Genomic DNA, 21,893 nt, shown 5'->3' with positions numbered 1-21,893 from the left:
CGTGTTAGCCAGGATGGTCTCAATCTCCTGACTTCGTGATCCGCCTGCCTCGGCCTCCCAAAATGTTGGGATTACAGGCGTGAGCCACTGCGCTAGTCCCTCAACATTAATTTCCAAAATTCACAGTAGCCTCCCACAGTAAACCCACTTGCTTTGATAACCTGTAAAGCTTTTGGTAGAGAAGAGTGAGTTGCCCAACTGGCTGAGTAGTGCTCTGTGGCAGTATTTATGCTGACATATATTCTATTGATGTTAATAATCACAAATGGCTTTTTTTTTTTTTTTTTTTGAGACAGAATCTCACTCTGTTATCCAGGCTGGAGTGCAGTGGCATGATCTCGGCTCACTGCAACCTCCACCTCCCAGGTACAAGTGATTCTCCTGCCTCAGCCTCCCAAGTAGCTGGGACTACAGGCACGCGCTATCATGCCTGGCTAATTTTTGTATTTTTAGTAGAGGTGGGGTCTCACCATGTTGGCCAGGCTGGTCGCGAACTCCTGATCTCAGGTGATCCACCTGCCTCGGCCTCCAAAAATGCTGGGATTACAGGCGTGAACCATTGCTCCCAGCTAAAACTGGCTTTTGAAGTTACAAGAAAGCAAGAAATGCGGCCAGGCGCGGTGGCTCATGCCTGTAATCCCAGCACTTTGGGACACCGAGGTGGGTGGATCACCTGAGGTCGGGAGTTCGAGACCCGCCTGACTAACATAGAGAAACTCCGTCTTTACTAAAAATACAAAATTAGCCGGGTGTGGTGGCACATGCCTGTAATCCTAGCTACTAGGGAGGCTGAGGCAGGAGAATCACTTGAACCTGGGAGGCGGAGGTTGCAGTGAGCCGAGATCGCACCATTGCACTCCACCCTGAGCAACAAGAGCGAAACTCCATCTCAAAAAAAAAAAAAAAAAAAAAAGAAAGCAAGAAATGCCTCAGGTACCCCCAGAAGAAAAAGGTCTCCAAAAGCTATTAAGTGCGTTTATCCACTCCAGTAAGTTATCTAGTAACAAAGAAAAAAAGTGGTATTTATCAGCTAGCTATATGTGCCAGGCTTAAGTATTATATAATAAAGATATAACATTTGCAATAATATTACATATGTAAAATAATACTAATAATAATGACTAACAGGCCTGTGTGCAATCTTTTGCAAGTATGTATAACTAATAAATGTACATTCAGTCGGATAACTACCCCACGGGGTGACCCTATACAACTTGTGGTTTTATACATTATATTCTGACACCCTTAAGCCGCTTCTCCGATGCTAGATTGTTCTTGGATGCAGCACCTGACTGACTTCTGGCCTGACTCCGGCTAGCACAGAGGTTCCGCTACTGGCCTACATTTGGGTTCTATTGAGTCGGGACCCAAAGGGGGAGATCTCCCATCTTCTTCTTCCCTAGGATCCAGATCCAGCCTGTAGGGGGCTGCTCTCAGCCCCAGCCTCATGCAAGAGCAATGCCCCTATCTCCATGGCTTGTAGAAAGCAGGAGGGGACAATCACAGTCCTGTCCTGGGCAGGCTCAAGGCAGCCACTGCCCTGACTTCTGCAGTGTTTCTCAGGGAAATAGGCTGATTTCACCAACAGCCAATTTGCCGAAAGTCAGTTTGCCAAATGGTCAATTCCTTGGATAACCAATTTACGAAACAACCAATATGTTGCATTTACTTTTTTCTTAAATCTCCCTAGTCTTAATTGACCAGTTTTTATTCTGTCTTCTTAATAGAATTTAGAGGAAATATGCTCTGCTGTCTCCCTGCTGCTGTAGAGCAGAAGATTGAGGAGGAAACTGAGGAGGCAAAGGGGTAGGATGGAGGGGCTTTTGTAGAACTGACTTTCAGTGAACTGGTTTTCTTGGAATTTGACAGAGAGCCATTTTCAAGTGAACACTGGTCTTTAAAAGTGTTTCTTTTAGTGTTGGCAAGTTCAAAAAAATTTCCACCTACACACACAGAGGAAAAGGCCATGTGAAGACAGAGTAGAGAATGACTCGAAGATGCTAGCCTTGAAGACTAGAGCGATGCAGCCGCAAGACAAGCGATGCCAGCACCCACCAGAGGTTGGGAGAAGCAAGGAATGGATTCTCCCCTACAGCCTCTGGAGGGAGCACAGCCCTGCCAACATGGCCCAGTGATACTGATTTCGGATTTCTGGCCTCCAGCACTGTCAGATAATAAATTTCTGTTGTTTTAAGCCACCTAGTTTGTGGTTTTTTTTTTACAGCAGACAGCCACGGGAAACTACTACAGCATCTTTGCTGGACAATACAAACCAGGGAGCTCCAAGTCCAGGGCTGCCAGAGGCTTTGCTAGGCGAGACAGGAGTTTCTGCATTTGGGTACATCAAAGGGAAAAGGCCAAAACAGACTAGCTGTCATAGATGTACTTATGCACAGCCATGATGTCCTTTATTTATTTATTTTTTAAAAGACAAGGTCTCTGTCACCCAGGCCAGAGTGCAGTGGTACAGTCATGTCTCACTGCAATCTCAAACTCCTAAACTCCTGGGCTCAAGCAATCCTCCTGCCTCAGCTTCTTAAGCAGCTGGGACTACAGGCACATACCACCATGCTTGGCTAATTAAAAAAATTTTTTTTCGTAGAAATAGGGCCGCACTATGTTGCCCAGGCCAGTCACGAACTCCTGGGCTCAAGCAATCTGCCTGCCTTGGCCTCCCTGAGTGCTGGAATTACAGGCGTGAGCCATCATGCCTCACCACATTTTTTAGTTAAGCCAAACAGTACAGCCTTCTCATTATTGTCCAACAGAATTAGAGCTTTTAGTTTTATCTGATTTTATTTTTTTCTAGGAAGATACCATTAATTTATATTTTTTAAATGATGAAAATAAATCATCTGTGAAAGAAATAAATTTCCAAGGCAATAAAATAAAATGCAGACAAACTTTTAGTAAGATTGTGTTTTGTGATTACAACCTCCAAACTGGTTTCCCCGCATGTACTTTGGCCTCTTTTCTATCCAGTCTTCTCGACACAGCTTGTGTGATCTCTGAAAACCAAAATCTGATCATGTCATGCATGGAATTCAAGAAAATTCTAAACTAGCAATTAAGGGGGGAGGGGGAACACAGGCAGATGGGATCCAAGAGGCGACAAGGGAGGCTTCAGCAATACAGATAAGGTTCTCATTCAGGGGAAGGTGTTAGGTTCACGTGCATTCGTTTCATTGTTGTATTTCAGTGATACATATATGCTGCAGGAATCTTTTATGCATATCAAATATTTACATTATTAACAAAAAAATACTTTGATGGCTTCCTAATGCTCTTAAGATAAAGGCAAACATCTTTACACGATGGCTCCAAAGCCTTACATGGCCTAGCCCTGCCATCCTTCTCCCTTCTGTTGGACCATGCCCCATCTCTCTGTCCCCCAGCCTCCCTGAGCCTTCTTTTCCTCCCTCTAGATTGCCATGCTCCCTCTTGCCACATACTTGCCCCTCTCTCTGGATTATTTCTCCTCCTTTCCACTATCCTATGATTTGCCCTTCAGATCTCAGGGTAGTCAACACTTCTGGAGGAAGAGCTTGAGCTCTAACCCCTACCCCCTCCCATCACATGATTTCAAGACCCCCTCCTCTCTTTTGGAGCATATTTACACTTGTAATTTTACATTTCTTCATGTGGTTTTTTGGTAAATATCTGTCTCTCTTACTACAAGTTCCAAGAAGCTAGGGCTATACAAGTGTTTTGCTTTCAGCGTGCTCAAAAATATTTACTGAAAAACGCAACATGCGCATTTCCCTCAAGAGACAGCCCATAGCTTTCAGACTCCCAGATAGATCTGTGTACCCAGAACGAAGGTTAAGAGGCACTGCTCTAAAGACTTTGTTCTTTCCACTGTTGTACTTCAACTCTGGCTTATGTCTTCCTGACCTGGCCCACTGCCCTCTCCAGCACTTCTGTCTGGAGTTCTAGTGGACAATGGGTATCTCAGAGGAGGGCTGAACTTCCCAATATGGAATACAGTAAAAAGTTAAAAACTACAAAGTGATGAATCCCAACATGGCTGCCTAGCCAGTGGACTGGACTTCTACCAAAACAATGACTGGGGCACTATTATCCTGACTCATAGACATAGTGAGAGATAACTTATCAAAAACTCCTGCAAGCGTCCTGTCCTGCTTGTTGCTTAGACAATGCCTAGTCCAGATAACACTGGCCAATAAGTAGCATTTGGAGACTTTGATTTCCTAATATGGGATGGAGACCATGAGTTTTAAAAACCTACCTCATCCCTCATTGCCACCCTCAAGGCTTAGATCTCAGAGCCTAACTTTTGCACTCAACTGGTTCTCTGCTGGGCAGTAAACTTCTGCTTAGCATATCAATCTTTGATGCCAGAGTCTAGATTCTTACTTTAACAAAGAAAGTTCAAAGAAGGCAGGAATTGTGGGCAGAGGTGGGATTCTGCACGAAAGTGACCCTGATGATCACCTTTCCCTCCTAAGCTGATTAAACCAACACAAAACCTCTTCCAAACAGGAAGATGTGTGAGGACCCCTTAATAATAAAGACTGTCTATCATAAATCAACAGCCAATATCATATGTAGAATGGAACAGTTAGACACTACCACTCAAACGAGAAAAAGGAGGGCTACCATTACCATTGTTATTTTCCTTAATTCTAAGATGCACTGCTTTTTACATCCTAACATTTCTGATATTGGAATATGAATTACAGTGTAAGTATACATTTAATATAGTGCCCCCCAAATCTGTTATTAAATCAATAGCAAGTCTTTATGCTCAGTGGTCTTAAAACAAATATGGTATTTAACACATGTTAAATATATATATTTAATATCTTTTCTACATATGGAAATTCTTACATATTCTACATTATGAAACAAAAATAAGAGATAAACTATTAAAAAGAAAAATAGATTATTTGCAGATGATATCATCATAACCCTAGTTGATCCAAGAGGATCAACTGAAAAACTCTTAGAACCAATACCAGTCAAGGAATATGGTTGAATATAAGAGAAACATATAAAACACAATAGCTTCTTTATATGCATATGTATATATGCATATAAAGTATATATTCTTTATATAGTAATATATACATTACTATAGTAATATATAAGTATACCTTCTTCATATAGTAAGTATATATTCTTTATATACTTTAATGTTTTATTTGCTATTAAGAATATGGTATTCTTAATAGCAAATAAAACATTAAATTAAAAAAAAGAAGTATCTAGGACTAACCCTAAGAAATGTGAAGAGCTTACATGTGGAAAATTACAAAACTCTGCTGAGGAATATATGTCTTAAATAGAAGGACATCAGTCTCAAATGTGATGGTAGAATACTTTATGAATACTAATTAATATCAAATTAAATAACGATTTACTGCAAATACTATGAGGTTGGGGCAGTAAGGAGTGGATACCTGACAAAATGATTACTCTAAAGTTCAGATGCAATTAATAGGTCATTGGATGGGAATAAATAAAGTTCAAGTACAAGAACAAACAAAACAGTTTTTTAAAAAGAAGACAGCTACGCTAATTAAACCAAGGCAGCACTGGTATGAAGCAAGGGTAGAGCTTCAGACTAACAGAAAAGAATCACCTCCCTGCAAACAGAGCCTAGTATGTGCAGAAATCCAATGCATGATGAGGAACCAAAAACAGCAGTGAGAAAAAGCGTTATTCAACAGATGGAGCTGGGCCAACTGAATGGCTATTTGGAAAAAAAAAAAAGTCTAGAGTCTAGCCTTATATTAATAAGCCAAAACAAATTGCAAATGTATTGAAAGACTAAGTGTAAAAAAATTAAATAAAAACACCAAGAAGCAGGCCGGCCGTGGTGGCTTATGCCTGTAATCTCAGCACTTTGGAAGTCCGAGGCAGGTGGATCACCTGAGGTCAGGAGTTTGAGACCAGCCTGGCCAACATGGCGAAACCCCGTCTCTACTAAAAATACAAACATTAGCCGGGCGTGGTGGCAGGTACTTGTAATCCCAGCTACTAGTGGGGCAGAGGCAGGAGGATCGCTTGAACCTGGGAAGCAGAGGTTGCAGTGAGCTGAGATTGTGCCACTGCACTCCAGCCTGGGCAACAGAGTGAGACTCCATCTCAAAAAAAAAAAAAAAAAAAAAAAAAAGAGGCAGATAATGTTAGTGGCCTACGCTAGAACTATGCCTCCCTTTCTGAGAGTGCCCTGATTCTGTCCACTTTCCTAAGAAGGCCAGGTTCCCTCCCCAGCCCCAGAGGAAGGATGTTAATTAATCTAATTTAATCCAGTATTGAGGATTCTACTTCTTTTGTCAGTGATACATGTGATACATTTGTGGCCAGCAAACTACAAAAACAATCTGTCTGGGGCTGTCTGAGAAAAGGGCTCCTCACTGGGAATAAGTGGTGTCCAGAGGATAGCAAGGCAGCAGGCTGGAACAATGCTGGGTTGCTGAATCAACCATCATGGGAACTGTTCTGTCTGTACGAACCAACACAGCACTGCCTGAAAGACCAAAATACTCCTGATGATGTCTGAGAGGTGGGCTAACCTGTGATTTTATTGGCTTTTTAATAGCTTTCTATAATTTTTAAGTTCTTTTTAATAATAAAGCATGTATCACCCTCAAAATAAGAAGAGGAAGGTTAATAAGAACAACAACAAAAAAAACAAAACTACTTACTGCATGAACCTTCCCTTATGAAGTTCACAGTCTAGTAATGGGAACAGACATGTAAATAACTGACTAGAACATGTGATAAAACCACAATGGGATGCCGCTTCACAGCTACAGAATGGCTAAAATAAAAAAAGACTCACAATACCTAACGTTGGTGAGGATATGAAGCAAACTAGCATTTTTGTATACTGTGGGGACATAAAATGGTATGACTAACTATTCGAGAAAACTGTAAGGCAGTTTCATCTAAGGCTAGACCCAGCATTTATACTCCTGGGTACTTACCCAAGAAAAATGGCCACAAAAAGACTTGTACAAGAATGTCCATAGAACCAGGGGCTGGAGGATGGGGGAAAAGAGGAGTTGTTAATGAATATAGTTTTAGATCTGCAAGATGAAAAAGTTCTGGAGATTTGTTGCACAACAATGTGACTATACCTAACACTACTGAACTATACACTTAAAAATGGTTTACGGGCCAGGCGCGGTGGCTCATGCCTGTAATCCCAGCACTTTGGGAGGCCAAGGCGGGTGGACCACAAGGTCAGGAGTTCAAGACCACCCTGGCCAAGGTGGTGAAACTCCGTCTCTATTAAAAACACAAACATTAGCTGGGCATGGTGGTGGGTGCCTGTAATCCCAGCTACTTGGGAGGCTAAGGCAGAGAATTGCTTGAACCTGGGAGGTGGAGGTTGCAGTGAGCCAAGATCGTGCCACTGCACTCCAGCCTGGGTAACAGAGCAAGGCTCCGTCTCAAAAAAAAACAAACAAACAATGGTTTAAGATGGTAAATTTCATGTTGTGTATTTTACTACAATAAAAAACAGGAAAAAAACTGTTCATAGAGCTTTATTCTTCTTAATAGCCCCAAACTGGAATAACCCAAATGTCAATCAACTAATGAATAAATAACTTGATGCATATTCACACAATGGATACTGACACATGCAACATGGTTGATCCTCACTGAAAGAAGCCACAAACAAAAGCACATACTGACATGAAATTTTAGAACAGGCAAAACTAATCTAATCTATAGTGATAGATATCAGACATCAATAGTGTTGGCCTTTGGGGGTAGTGGTGACTACCACAGGGGAGCTTTCTGAGGTAATGAAAATGTTTTATTTCTTGATTTGGATAGTTAAATGGATATATTTTTGTTAAAATACATTGAAAGGTACACATAAAATCTGTGCACAGAGATACACATAGTTATGCTCCCATGAAAAAAATCTTAGGGAAATAGTGAGGAAGAGGAACTGGAAGAGGCTGAATTCGTCATCTTGGCTACATGCTGAAAAGCTGTTGCCAAGCACGAGTGCCTCTTTAAACCAGACAGCCACACATAAATATCTTTTCATGCAGCAATTTATGGAAACGCTAAGAACACTAAAATTATGATTATCTATATATGTGAATCTTAGTTTTGTCAAGCAAGCTGTTCGCTATTCTGATAAATTATTTAAAAAGAAAAAATATAAGTACAGTAATATAAACATCCTTAAAACAAAACATAGACCTTTAATTAAAACTGATTTTATTTAAAATATTACACTATTTTCATCAAATATCTTATTAAAATCTGAAATAAAACTGAATGCTAGCTTTTTAAAAGTCATATGTAAAAATGCAAACCATAAAAAAAACTAGAATATAGAATAAGGAAAAAAACCTTTTTATGCTCACAAGCAAAAGAAATCAAAAAGAACAAAATTTGTCTACAAAAGAATGAAAAATAGATTTGTATTTTTAATGATAAAGCCAAAATTAGATGGCAAACAATAAACTAAAAAGAATTAACTGCAAATAAAATTGTTTGCTTTTTACCATGATAAACTCATGTTTTTCAGAATATTTGTATATTTTAAAAATCACTTAAACACAATAAGTGAATAGACAAAACATTAACCAAAAATTTAAAAAGTAGAAATAAAAATGGCTCAGTATGGGTAAAAAGGGCTCAAACTTAATTATAATAAAAAATGCAAATTAAAATGAGATGCTATTTCAAATTTAGCTAAGATTTTCCTTTTTTAGTAAAATACTCAGTTCTGGAGAGGAGGGTAGGGTGAGGGAGAGGCACAGTAAGTACTCAGGCATTGCTGATGGCAGTGGAAACTGGTATTCACTTCTTAGGAAGCAAATCAGGACTAAGCACTACAACAGAGTACTGCAGCTAGGCTGAAACTGCCGCTTGGATGTTTGGAGTAAGAGCGGGGTTAAATAATAACCCTGTCATTTCAAGTCTCTATTTGTAGGAGAAGTACTTTTTTGTTGTTGTCAAAAGAAAGAAAGGGGTATTTTTTCCCTTCTTCATGTGTTGAGGGGTGGGTGTGGCGTGGCTAGGGTTCCCACAGATAAGGCATAACATGTAACCAGGAAGATGGATGTGCTCTGCAGGGGCCTGAGGATGTGGGTTTAGGCCCTTCCTGGGAGAGGGCTGAAGACAGATGCTTGAGCAGCCCATGTCCTGAAAAGCAGAGTGGGCTCTGAGCCACTGATTCCCCACCTGGCTCTGCCACATATCCTGCGGCAGAGCGTGGCTGCGTTTGGGTGAAGACCAAACAAAGGCGATGAGATGCAGTATGTTATATTTACTAGCTATGGCTGTAAAAACCTAAGGAAAGGGCAGGGACGAGACCTATATCAGGCTGTTAGATAGCTCTACTTCTGGAGGGCAAGATGGACTAGATGCAGAGTAGTCTTATTTCTGTTCTTGAGTGTTTTGGTACTTAAAAAGAAAAAAGTTTTAAAGTTGACAACCCTTGGTCCCCAAACTCCAGTCCAAGAGTGAGTTGCTATTTATAAAGGACTAAGAACAGTGCCTGTCACCTTGTAAGTGCTTAAATAAATGTTTTAAAAATAAATACTCCAAGGAAAGGGCCTCAAAATATGGAGAAGGCCTTAATATACAACCCATCAAAGTTCAGAAAAGTTTGAGGGGAGTGAAACATCACACAGGGTAGAATTTCCAGCTGGAGGCTCCTTGGGCCTGACCTCTGCAGGTTCAAACACATATGGGAAGAGGTGTGCTACCTTCCTGGGATGCCATGGTACTCAACTTTCAGATCTTTACAGTGAGAAGTGTATCTATCATGCAGACTGGAATGTTCATCAACATAATGCCAGTGTTTTCTTCCTGTGGGAAGATTTCCATTCATTCACTTAATAAACATTTACTGAACATATACTATATGCCAGTATGAGGCACTGTCCTAGGCCTCAAGGTAGTTTTGTTTTGCTTTGATAACAAAGAAAATTCCTTTCCACATTGTTCTCATGAAGCTAATGAAAGACAGTCAATGAGGAGAGACAGGCAATAAATAAACAAATAAATATACAATGTCAGTTATGAGTGCTATGAAGACAAATAATACTAGCTAAGGGTAGGAGATAAGGAATACGAAGCAAAGGACACTCTGTCCTCAAGGGGCTCTCCGTCTAGTGGAGACATGACCAATAAACAGATAATTATCAAACAGAAATAACATCTACAAGGGGGTTGTGCTCAGGTGTTTATGGGAGCAGAGAGAAGGGATGCCTAGCTCATTAAGGAAGGTGTCAAGGAAGGCTTCTGGGAGAAGCATGACCTGAATCTAGAAGGATCAGCCAGATGAAGCAATGGGGAAGGGCAACCCAAACAGCAGATGCAAAGGTACAGAAAGGACGGAGAGCACATAATGGATGCCACAGTGGGAGTCAAAGTTTGATGGACAAACACAACCCACTGGATTCATTCCAGTTGGAAGGCCCTAGAAGGACCCCAAAGAAGTGAGATAAGAGCACACATGTAAGCACACATGTGTGCATCCACACACCCCTGCAGTAGTCATGTGCTGTTTCTGCCTGCCTAGGACCTCTGAACTTCCCCATCCCATAAGGTTATGGACGGGCAGTTTACTTCCTCATCCCAAGAGTGAGCCTATGATGTAGACCTCTCCAATTGTGGTCTCCCTATTTCCTTGTCAGCAATGGTTAATTTACAACGCTAAAAGACAGCCATCAGGTCATAGGCTTGGGGTTGCTGACAGGGAGCTTTTTCAATATGCATAGAGAAAGCAGCAAGAAGGCCGGGCACAGTAGCTCATGCCTGTAATCCCAGCACTTTGGGAGGCTGAGGTGGGTGGATCACCTGAGGTCAGGAGTTCAAGACCAGCCTGGCCAACATAGTGAAACCCCATTTCTACTAAAAATACAAAAATTAGCCGGGGGTAGTGACTGGCTCCTGTAATCCTAGCTACCCGGGAGGCTGAGGCAGGAGAATCACTTGAACCTGGGAGGCGGAGGTTGCCGCCAGCCAAGATCGTGCCACTGCACTCCAGCCTGGGGGCGACAGAGCAAGACGAGCAAGACTCCATCTCAAAAAAAAAAAAAGAAAAAGAAAGCAGCAAGAGAGAATGAAGTCAATAAAGAAAACGGAGCCGAAAAAGGAAGGGCCAAGAAAGCCCTCATGACATCATTTTAGCCCCAGGATCCAGCCATGCCTGAAGCTTGCCTTTGGACTTTCTAGTTAAATAATCAAAGGGAGGAAAAAAACTTTTTTTGCTTAAGTTAATTTACACTGGGTTTGTGCCACTTGCAAGTAGATTAATATACAGTCCTTTTGGAGAAGAGCTTCATTCTGTGTGCATGTGGCAAGGGGTGGTACAGAAGGAAAGGGAGGCTGATGTCAGAGGGTCTCACCTATTAAGTCTGATAAAGATGGTAAAATAGGTAGCTTCAAGGTAACCAGAGGGTATAGAAGCAGCAACTAGACCTCCTTGGGTGGAGGAACTGAGGGGGGTGTAAGTCACAGTCTATATGGATGGGTTATATAAATTTTGTATGTTCCTAATAGTTCACTATACAACTACAAGTCATCTTTAAACATCTTTAAGACACAGAATAGCTCATCAAAAATACCAGGAATATCATCTGTTTAAAACTAGTGTACTATTCCTACAATGAATGCACATCAATCACAGGTCTTTCCCAAATATTTAATTTTGAGACAAACTTAATATTTTGAACTCTTTATCCCTGATGTCAAACAATCATCCAGTGTTCTCCAGAAAACTCAAGCAGTTGTACCCATTAAGGTCCAAGTCTAACAGATGTTATAGCAAAACAAATTGCTCTATCTCAAGAGATTACTACAGAAGCCCAAAAGCTCAGATTCTGTTGTTCACATATTTGAGAACTCTAATCAGTTGGTCACAGATAATACTACCAATCTTGGTCTGAAACAGGGCTTCAAATCTTTAAATCCATGAATCAGAAAAATGCTCATATTACAGTGTGTTATAGTATAAAAATAGCTGGCTTAAGGAGCCTGTGTGTAATAAGCACCGGGCCTCCTTCTGGCAGAAATAACAATGCCTCAGGATTTCTTTTTTCCACAAGCATTTTCCGAATACCTACTTTGTGCCCATCATCCCAGCACAGTGTACCCATGAGCCTGTCCTTTTTCTCTGGGTGAAAAGGCCAAACCTTGGTTCATATCTGGACAATGCTGAGTAAAAAATGTAAAATAAAAGATAATGTATCATTAGACAATTTGAGATGTTATTCTTGCAGCCAATCCTGGCCCACTAAACTCTGTCTGGGCCTCCTTTCCCCCACTGCACCAGGTTTACATTGCTGGGATACTAGTCACTGAGAAAGAGCAAGACTCAAACCACATAGCCTGATGAGCAAGGGCAAGAGCAAGACTTGCTAGACACTGAGAAAGAGCAAGACTCAAACCACACAGCTGGCTTCAAGTTCCAGCTTTGCCGTTAATTAATGTCAGGACCTTAGCCAAGATTCACTTCTGCATCTGTAAAATGGGGATAATATTTAGTGCACTCAGTTGCTAGAGGGATGAAATAAGTTAGTATATGTAAAGTGCTCAACACCGTGTCAGGTACATAGCAAGTGCTAAAGAGAAGCGAAAGGCCTGGTGCGGTGGCTTATGCCTGTAATCCCATCACTCTGGGAGGCCGAAGTGCGCAGATCACTTGAGGTCAGGAGTTCGAGACCAGCCTGGCCAACATGGTGAAACCCCATCTCTACTAAAAATACAAAAATTAGCCGGGCATAGGCCAGGCACGGTGGCGCATACCTGTAATCCCAGCAGTTTGGGAGGCCGAGGCAGGTGGATCACCTGAGGTCAGGAGTTCGAGACCAGCCTGGCCAACATGGTGAAACCCTGTCTTACTAAAAATACAAAAATTAGCCAGGCATGGTGGCATGCTCCTATAATCCCAGCTACTCGGGAGGCTGAGGAGGGAGACTCACTTGAACCGGGGAGGTAGAGTTTGCAGTGAGCTGAGATCGCGTCATTGCACTCCAGCCTGTGCGATGGAGTGAGACTCTGTCTCAAAAAAAAAAAAAAAAAAAATTAGCCAGGCATGGTGGTGCACATCTGTGATCCCAGCTACTCGGGATAAAATTGAAAAATAATAAAATAAAATGAGAAGCTATAATTAATAAAGTGAGTTATTTATTTATTTATTTATTTATTTTATTTTTCAGATACAGTTTCGCTCTCGTCCAGGCTGGGGTGCAATGGCGGGATCTTGGCTCACTGCAACCTCTACCACCTGGGTTCGAGAGATTGTCCTGCCTCAGCCTCCCAAGTAGCTGGGATCACAGATGTGCACCATCATGCTGGTCTAATTTTTGTATTTTTAGTAGAGACGGGGTTTCACCATGTTGGCCAGGCTGGTCTCGAACTCCTGACCTCACATGATCCACCTGCCTCGGCCTCCCAAAGTGATGGGATTACAGGCATGAGCCACTGCACTCGGCCTAAAGTGAGATCTTCACCTCTTTGCAGTTCTAGAATTTAATGAAGTGTACAGCAGAGAGATTATGGATTTTGAGATTTCCCCTCCACTACCACCCCCAAGTCTGCATATCATATCTGGCAGAATAGCAAACATCTAAAATAGCAAAAAGTTCCCCTGCTTCTCAAGCAGCTGTACCAATAGGAAACCTTCAGCAAGGGAGCAAGTCCAAGCTCCTGGGTACTGGGCCCTTACTAATAATAGCTAGACACTTCGAATTCTGACACCCCGGGCAAGGTAGATATAATTATCCTCATTTTGTAGATAAGCCCAAGTAGGAGTGGAGAGGTTAAATAACTCATTCAATGTCAAACAGCTGCTAAGTGGCAGACCTGACTCCAAAGTTCATGTCCCCTTTCCACTCTATTTCCCTTTTTCCCATATAGCAAGCACTAACTGTTTGTAAATAACGAACAAGATATTTCAAGAGGTCTTTAAAAGGATGGGAACAAGGCTTCTCTGGTGGAGAAAGAAGTTGGCATCACAACTGCTGACAGTTTGACGCCCCTGCCTTCTCTGCCCCCAATGACCCGCTCTAGCAATCCTGCCTCCCTCTCTAGCAACAAGACACTGTGTAGGCCTCTGTTTGCAAGTCTCCTCCCGTGGCAGCCTAGACTCTGCTCCCTCCGCTAATTGCATACTTGGGCTCCTCCACACAACATTCAAAATCCAATGACAGGTATCCCTTTTTGGAAGGCAAGTTTCCCAAACTCTGATACCAACACGAAACACCTGGGGCCGGATTACCCTCTAGTGGGGCCCCCAAATCAAGCTAAACAGAGAAGGAAGGGGAGGTGACGCAACTAGGCCTCCTGCACCAGGCCAGACAGGCTGAGCGCGGCGGCCGTGACCCCGCAGTGAGCTTTCCACAGTGGCCTCCTACGCCTTCCCTGTGGAAGGCACGCCAGGGCGGCGATGTTATCTCTGGGATAAAGGGCCGGTCCTAACGCAGTTTGTGGTAGAAGGCGCAGCAAAAGCGCCTACCGCGGCGAGTCCCAGGCACCTCACTCTCCAGTCACTCTCCGAGGCGGGGGAGCCGGCGAGAGGGAAACAAGGGCCTTTGGTACCCAGCTGTTGGGCCTTTGGTACCCAGCTGCTGGGCTCCGGCTGGCACGAGCGCCGGAGCATCCGTGCGCAGCCTCTGCCGCCCACACTCGCGCACACACGGGCGCGCACACACGCACAAAAGTACACCGGCCCGGGCGTCCGCCTCCTGGAAGGCTGCCGAGACCGGCCACTGTGCCCCTACCAGCTGCGTCCCCACCCAGCCCAGCGGCCACCCTCAGTGCCCTGCCGGGGCGCCCCCGCGCTTCCTCTAACATCAACGCCAGAGACTGGAGAGGCCGCATGGGCCGCGCGTTCCAGCCCAGGCAGGTGTAGCCGAGAAGGACAGAGGCTCTTACCGGGTCTTGTACTTCCTCGGGACACGGCCGGACACCCGGAGGCTGCCAGTGCGGCCGCGACCCTCCCCCCACCCTCCCCCACCACGTAGCCTTCTCTACCTTCAGTCGGGAATCAATGGTCTGGTCGCAGATTGGTGACATCATTGGCGCGCCGGGCGTGGGAGGAAGAACCACGTGATTCAACCTCTTTTGTTTGCGCTCTAGGAAATTAAGGTTTTTGTTGCTACGTCTTCCTTGGTTTTTTACGTTGTGTTAATGCCGCTGTTTTGGGTACAGTGGGGAGTAGGTACATGGGTTTAGGATGCTGCATTTTTGCCCATGGCCTTGATTGAACTCCTTAGTCATTTATAACGTGGTTGGGCCAGAAGGCCTGAGAAGATACGTAGGTACAATCCTCTTTTAAAAAATAGACCACAGAATTAGCCAATAATACATTATAACCAGTAGTCTTTGAATGGCCCGTTTAAATTAAATTAAACGAATTCATTTTTAAAATAATATAATGAACACCTTCTTTAACTTGACATGCTAACCAAGAACTAAAATATTATCAATTAACTTTCATCAACTTGTAAGTGGTCCCCATCTTGTGCCACTGCCTCTCCATCAGAAGTAACTCCCATCCTGAATTTGTGTTTACACAACTATTATATTGCTTTAATTTCTTTTCGCATTTATATATATTACTAAGCAATGTATTTTTACTTTTCTTAGTTTTGTGTGTATTTCCAAACTCTCATCTAGAGGCCTGGGCCTGGTACATTTTTCTTTACTCATCTTTATTGACCGAAGTTACATTTTGTTCATTTTCACTGCTACATAAAAATCCATTATGTACCATAATTTATCCATTCTCCAGCTGCCAAGTCTTTGTGCAATTTCCAGTCTTTTGCTCTTTCCAACAGTGTTGGAAATCAGCATTGCTTTCTGGTGCCCCTGTGCAAAAATGTCTCTTGGGTGTATTTACCTAGGAATAAAATTGATAGGACTTTGGAATGCCAGTATTCCACTTTATATGATAGTACCAAATTTTTATCCAAAGTGGTTGTACCAGTTTATACTCCTACAAGCATCCACATCTTCTCTAACACCTCAGATTTCTTGGCTTTTGCTAATGCATGGTCTCAAACTGCCCTTATTGAGGTTAAGCATCTCTTTTAAATATGTATTGTCCATCTGTAGTTTCTCTTCTGTGAAATGTCAGTGTAGGGCATTTGAGGGATTTTTAGGGCTGAGCAAGAAAAAATATATGACCAGGAGGTGACAGTAGCACACTCAAGCTTTATTTGTGTGAGCTTTGACAGGTTTGTATTTAGGGGAAGTCCCTGGCAGCATGAGAAGATCCAGAGATTGGGGGTGGAGAGGAACCATCCAAAAGGGGAAAAGAGAAGGAAACTTCCAGAAGGGAGTGGCCTTACCATGTCCAGGTGATGTTGTTCAGCGGCCTGTGGGAAGTCTCTGTTTCAGAAAGCTCCCAAGGGCAGCAGCAAATTGGAGTCTTCATAAACCACAGATTTATCTTATCCATGACTAACAGATGTTGGGCACAGTTTCATGAGGTATACAAAGCAGGCAAGCAGCTCTAAATGCCTAAAAATCTGCTTAGTTGGGTTATATTTAAAATGCCTGGATGTATAAACATTTGAGTTAGGTGCTGAAAGGCTTTTGAGATAATAGATACCAGCTTGCTGTGAAGAAATAAACAACTCAGGGACCCAGATACAGAGGCCATCTTTGGCTCTTTATATAACAGTCAGTTTGAGTCTTTTATTATTGTTTTAGTGGATTGTTTGCTACATTATTCACAAACTTAGGGCACTGATTCTTCATCAGTTATATGTGTTGCAAATTTATCCTTCCATATGTATCCTTTCATTTTCTATTTTGGTAGATGTTCTTAACTTTGAATTTATTAATATTTATCCTGTTTTTCTTTTCCCCTTACCCTAATATATATTCACTTACTCTTACTCCTAAAAATCTTTAAATCCTTATTCTCTCTGGAATTTACTTTTGTATATGGTGTGAGGTAGGGATCCCATTTTACTTTTTACATACAAATGACCTTTATTTTTCCCCAGGTTTGTTTATTGACTAGCCCCACCTTTCCCAACTTTCCCACCTTTCCCAACTTTGTTATATATCAACATTCCAGTTACTTATGGGTCTATTTCTGATCTATCTATCCTCTTCCACTGGAAAATTTGTCTATCTTGATGTCAACACCACATTATTTAATTACCACAGCTTTATAAAAAGTCTTGATATTTAGTAGTGCAAAATCTCCCTTTTATTCTTCATCCATCTTCTTTTTTTGGGCTATGCTTGGTCTTTAGTTTTCCCATATTTTAAGGCAAGCATCTCAAGTTGCACACACAAACAAGTTGCACACACACACACGCAGCAGTAACAACAACAAAAACCTGTTGGCATTGCATTGAATAATAAATAACTAACATATAAATTTGGAGAGAATTGACATTTTATGATTCTGAGTCTTCCATAAGCAAGGGATAACTCTCTTTTTATTAGGTCTTCATTAATGCTTTAATTTGGATTTATTATTCTCTTTGTCCAGATCTTGCACATCTTTTGGGGATTTTATTCCTAGATTCTTTGTAGTTTTTGTTGCTATTATAAGTGATGTCCTTTAAAAATATGCTTTCTAATTTTTTGATGATCATAGAGAAATAAATTTGATTTTTGTGCATTGATATTGTATCCAGCCACAATGCTAAACTCTTGTTTGTAGTAATTTATTTATTGATTCTTTTGGATTTTGTATGTAAACAATCATTATCTGAAAATAATGCCAGTTTCCCCCTTTCCTACACCCAACCCTTATTGCTTTTTATCTATCTTAAAGTGTTACACTGGTTTGGCCAGGCGCAGTGGCTCATGCCTGTAATCCCAGCACTTTGGGAGGCCAAGGCGGTCAGATCATGAGGTCAGGAGATTGAGACCATCCTGGCTAACATGGTGAAACCCTATCTCTACTAAAAATACAAAAACTTAGCCGGGCGTGGTGGGGGGTGCCTGTAGTCCCAGCTACTTGGGAGGCTGAGGCAGGAGAATGGAGTGAACCTGGGAGGCAGAGCTTGCAGTGAGCTGAGATTGCACCACTGCACTCCAGCCTGGGCGACAGAGCCAGACTCCATCTCAAAAAAAAAAAAAGTGTTACACTGGTTTGGGGGAGAAGGCAGTGCATTGTTCCAGTACAGTGTTATTGGAAATGGTGATAGTGGGCATTCTTGATGCTCTTGATATTCGAAAGGGAAACTTAGTATTATTTTTGTATATTTTATGATAAAACATTTAGAATGATATTTTTGTAGGCATTTTGTAAATCTCCTTTATCAGGTTAAGGAAGGTACCTTTTATTCCTAGTTGAATAAAATTTAAAAATCTTGAATGGATTTGAATTTAATTTATTTCTACATCTATTGAAATCATCACACAATTTCTTTCTCCCTTTAATATGTTAATATGATAGATGAAATTTATAGATTTTATATTAAACTACTTATCCTTGCATTCCTAGGATAAACAACTGGACCATAAAGTCTCAATTTTATATGCTATTGTGCTCTATATATTCTGTGTCTATGTTATATTCTATGTAGGATTTTTGCATTTGTGTTTATGAAAAATATGGACTTGTGATTTTCCTTTCTCATTCTGTCTTGATCTGTTTGGGTTTCAAGGCTCATAAAGTGACATAAGGAGTATTCCCTTTTTTTGTATCCTCTGGAAGAATTTTAATAAGATTGGAGTGATTTTCCTTTCAAGCATCAGTAGAATTCACCAGTAAAACTGTCTGGAGCTGGGTGCAGTGGCTTACACCTATAATCTCAACTACTTGAGAGGCTCAAGCAGGAGGATCACTTGAGGCAAGGAATTCAAGACCAGACTGAGCAACAAGACTCCATCTCCAAAAAACAAAAACCAAACAAAACAGAACAGAACAGCACAGCAAAACCATCTCGGCTGGGTATTTTCCTTGTGTGAAGTTTGTAAAATACGACTTTGGTTTATTTAATAGTTATGAAACTGTTCAATTATTTTCTTTCTCCTTGAGTCAGTTTAATAAAATAATAGGTTCTAGAATTTTTTCCATGTCATCTAAGGGTTTAAGCTCATTGGCATAGTTATTGATTGTATTATCTTCTTAATCTCTGCTGTATTTATAGCTCTTTTTTCATTTATAATATTACTTGTGGTAGACTGTGTTATTGCTCTCCAAATACTTGTTCCTTTTCTTATAAGAGGACTATACATTTCTACCTAATGCTATGTGACTTGAGGTGACTCTTGTGACAGAAGAATGCATACCCAACCAGCTGTCAATGGGCTTGATCATCATACATGAACAGAAACTTTAAAAGATATCGTACATGTTTCTACCAGCTTTCTTGCTCTTTTCTCTCTTCCATGAGAATGGCATGTGCGTGATTGGGGACCCCAGAATGAAGAATACATGTGGAGGAGAGCCTAGCAGAGTCAACATATATAGCAAATAAGAAATAAACACAGAGATTTGGGATTTTGTAGTTACCAAAGCATATTATAGTGAAAACTGACTGATAAAAATTATTTGCCTTTAACTTCTTATCATTTTTTCTTAGATAAATCATTGCAGAGGTTTATTTATTTTGCTGGTATTTTTCAAAGAACCAACTTTGTCCTTGTTGATTCTCCCTGTTTTCTATTTCGTTTCTATCTCTAGTTCTGCTCTTATAATTATCCCCTTCCTTCCATTTTCTTCGAGTTTATTCTGTTATTTCTTAAAGTTGTGTGTTTAGTTTATTAATTTTCAGCCATGTTTTTCTTGTCTTTAAAAACATTTAAGGCAGTAAATTTCCTTCAAAGCACTGCTTTCTGTATCCCACAAGTTTTGATATATAACATTTTTATTATTATTCAGTTCAAAAATATTTAAATTTTTATTGTAGTTTCTTCTTTGACTCATTATTTAAAAGATATGTTCTTGCCAGGCATGGTGGCTCGCACCTGTAATCCCAACACTTTTGGAGGGTGAGGCTGGAGGATCATTTAAGCCCAGAAGTTTGAGACCAGCCTGGGCAAAATAGAGAGACCCCATCTCTACTAAAAAAATAAAAATAAAAAATTAGCCAGGCATGGTAGTCCTAGCTACTGGGGAGGCTGAGGTGGCAGGATCACTTGAGCCCAGGAGTTTGATGCTGCAGCCTGGGTAACAGAGACCTTGTCTCTTCTGACATATTTGCATTGTTATCATAATTTTTATTATACTTTTAGGTCGGGCATGGTGGCTCATGCCTGTAATCCCAGCACCTTGGGAGGCTGAGGCGAGCAGATCACCTGAGGTCAGGAGTTCGAGACCAGCCTGGCCAACATGGTGAAACCCCATCTCTACTAAAAATACAAAAATTAGCTGGGCATGGTGGTGCCCGCCTGTAATCCCAGCTACTCAGGAGGCTGAGGCAGAATTGCTTGAACCCAGGAGGCAGAGTTTGCAGCGAGCCGAGATGGCACCATTGCACTCCAGCCTAGGCAACAAGCGCAAAACTCAGTCTCAAAATAATAATAATAATAATAATAATAATAATTTTTATTATACTTTTATTTAAAATGTGATATTTGCCTAATTGGTTAATTTATAATCTAATCTGAGAAATACAAGCTTGATAAGAATTTGTATTCTCTCATTGTTAGGTACAAAATTGATATATGTCCATTATTACAAGATTGTTAGTTTTGTTGTTCAAATATCCTGTATCTTTGCTTTTTGCTTTCTGCTTGAATTACCAGTCACAGACAAAAGCATGTTGAAAAATCTCCCACAATGATGGTAGGTTTGTCAGCCTCTCCAGTTTTTATCAATTTATGCTCCCTGTACTTGGAACACATTTTGTTAGGTGCTTATGTGTTTAGAATTGTGTTAACATTTTGGTGAATTAAATTTTATATCATGACACAGTTATCCCTTTATATCCCTACATTGCTCTTTGTCTTAAAGTCTGTTTTGTCTGATATTATCATAGACAAACCAGCTTTCTTTTAGTGAGTGTTTACTTGTAATATTTGCAATCCTTTTACTTTCAACCTTTCTAAGTTCTTTTGCTTTAGATGTATTAATGTATACAGCTGTATTAAAAAGTCCTAACTGATCACGCCTGTAATCCCAGCACTTTGGGAGGCCGAGGTGGGCGGATCACAAGGTCAGGAGATTGAGACCATCCTAGCTAACACGGTGAAACCCCGTCTCTACTAAAAATACAAAAAATTAGCCGGGCGTGGTGGCGGGCGCCTGTAGTCCCAGCCGCTGGGGAGGCTGAGGCAGGAGAATGGCGCGAACCTGGGAGGCGGAGCTTGCAGTGAGCCGAGATTGCGGTGCCACTGCGCTCCAGCCTGGGTGACAGGGCAAGACTCCATCTCAAAAAAAAAAGTCCTAACTGATCATCTGTCTTGTTACTAATTTTGTTCCATGTATATTTATTATGATTTTTTTTTTTTTTTTGAGACGGAGTTTCGCTCTTGTTGCCCACGCTGGTCTCGGCTCACGACAACCTCCACTTCCCAAATTCAAGTGATTCTCCTGCCTCAGCCTCCCAAGTAGCTGGGGATTACAGGCATGCAGCACCACACCCGGTTAATTTTTGTATTTTTAGTAGAGATGAGGTTTCTCCATGTTGCTCAGGCTAGTCTCAAACTCCCGACCTCAGGTGATCAGCCCACCTCAGGCTCCCAAAGTGCTGGGATTACAGGCTTGAGCCACCATCCCTGGCCTATTATGATTCTTTATATATTTAGACTTTGATTCTTCCTTTTTTATTTCTATTTGTTCTACATTTTCTAGGTCTCTGGGCTTTTTTTTTTTTTTTTTGGCTTTTTTTTTCGGGCTTTTTTATTTTTTATTTTTGATTAACTGAGTTCTTTTTGCACCTTTCCCCCTCTTCCATGTTTTCACTAAAGATTTGGAATTATACTTAATTTTTTTAGAGGTTACTTCAGAAATGTGTCATGTA

The 21,893-nt window shown here is 41.3% G+C and overlaps 1 protein-coding gene across 2 annotated transcripts in view; it reads right to left on the bottom strand.

Moving 5' to 3' along the window:
- The window catches only part of ADAR (adenosine deaminase RNA specific), a 49,640-nt gene extending 31,598 nt beyond the window's left edge, over positions 1–18,042 (bottom strand). Inside the window, exon 1 of one of the 2 annotated variants that reach the window (XM_034936477.3) lies at positions 14,986–18,042. In XM_034936477.3, coding sequence (XP_034792368.2) covers positions 14,986–15,030 — 45 coding nt within the window. In that variant the 5' untranslated portion in view covers positions 15,031–18,042. Of the gene's footprint in view, positions 1–14,886 lie in introns of both variants that reach the window. The other variant, XM_055101147.2, reaches the window with a different exon arrangement.
- Between the last annotated feature and the right edge of the window lie 3,851 nt (positions 18,043–21,893).

This window comes from Pan paniscus, chromosome 1, assembly GCF_029289425.2.
Source record: "Pan paniscus chromosome 1, NHGRI_mPanPan1-v2.0_pri, whole genome shotgun sequence".
Classification (NCBI taxonomy): domain Eukaryota; kingdom Metazoa; phylum Chordata; class Mammalia; order Primates; family Hominidae; genus Pan; species Pan paniscus.
Note: the sequence above shows the minus strand (reverse complement) of the source record. Positions and strands in the feature narration are given on the sequence as shown.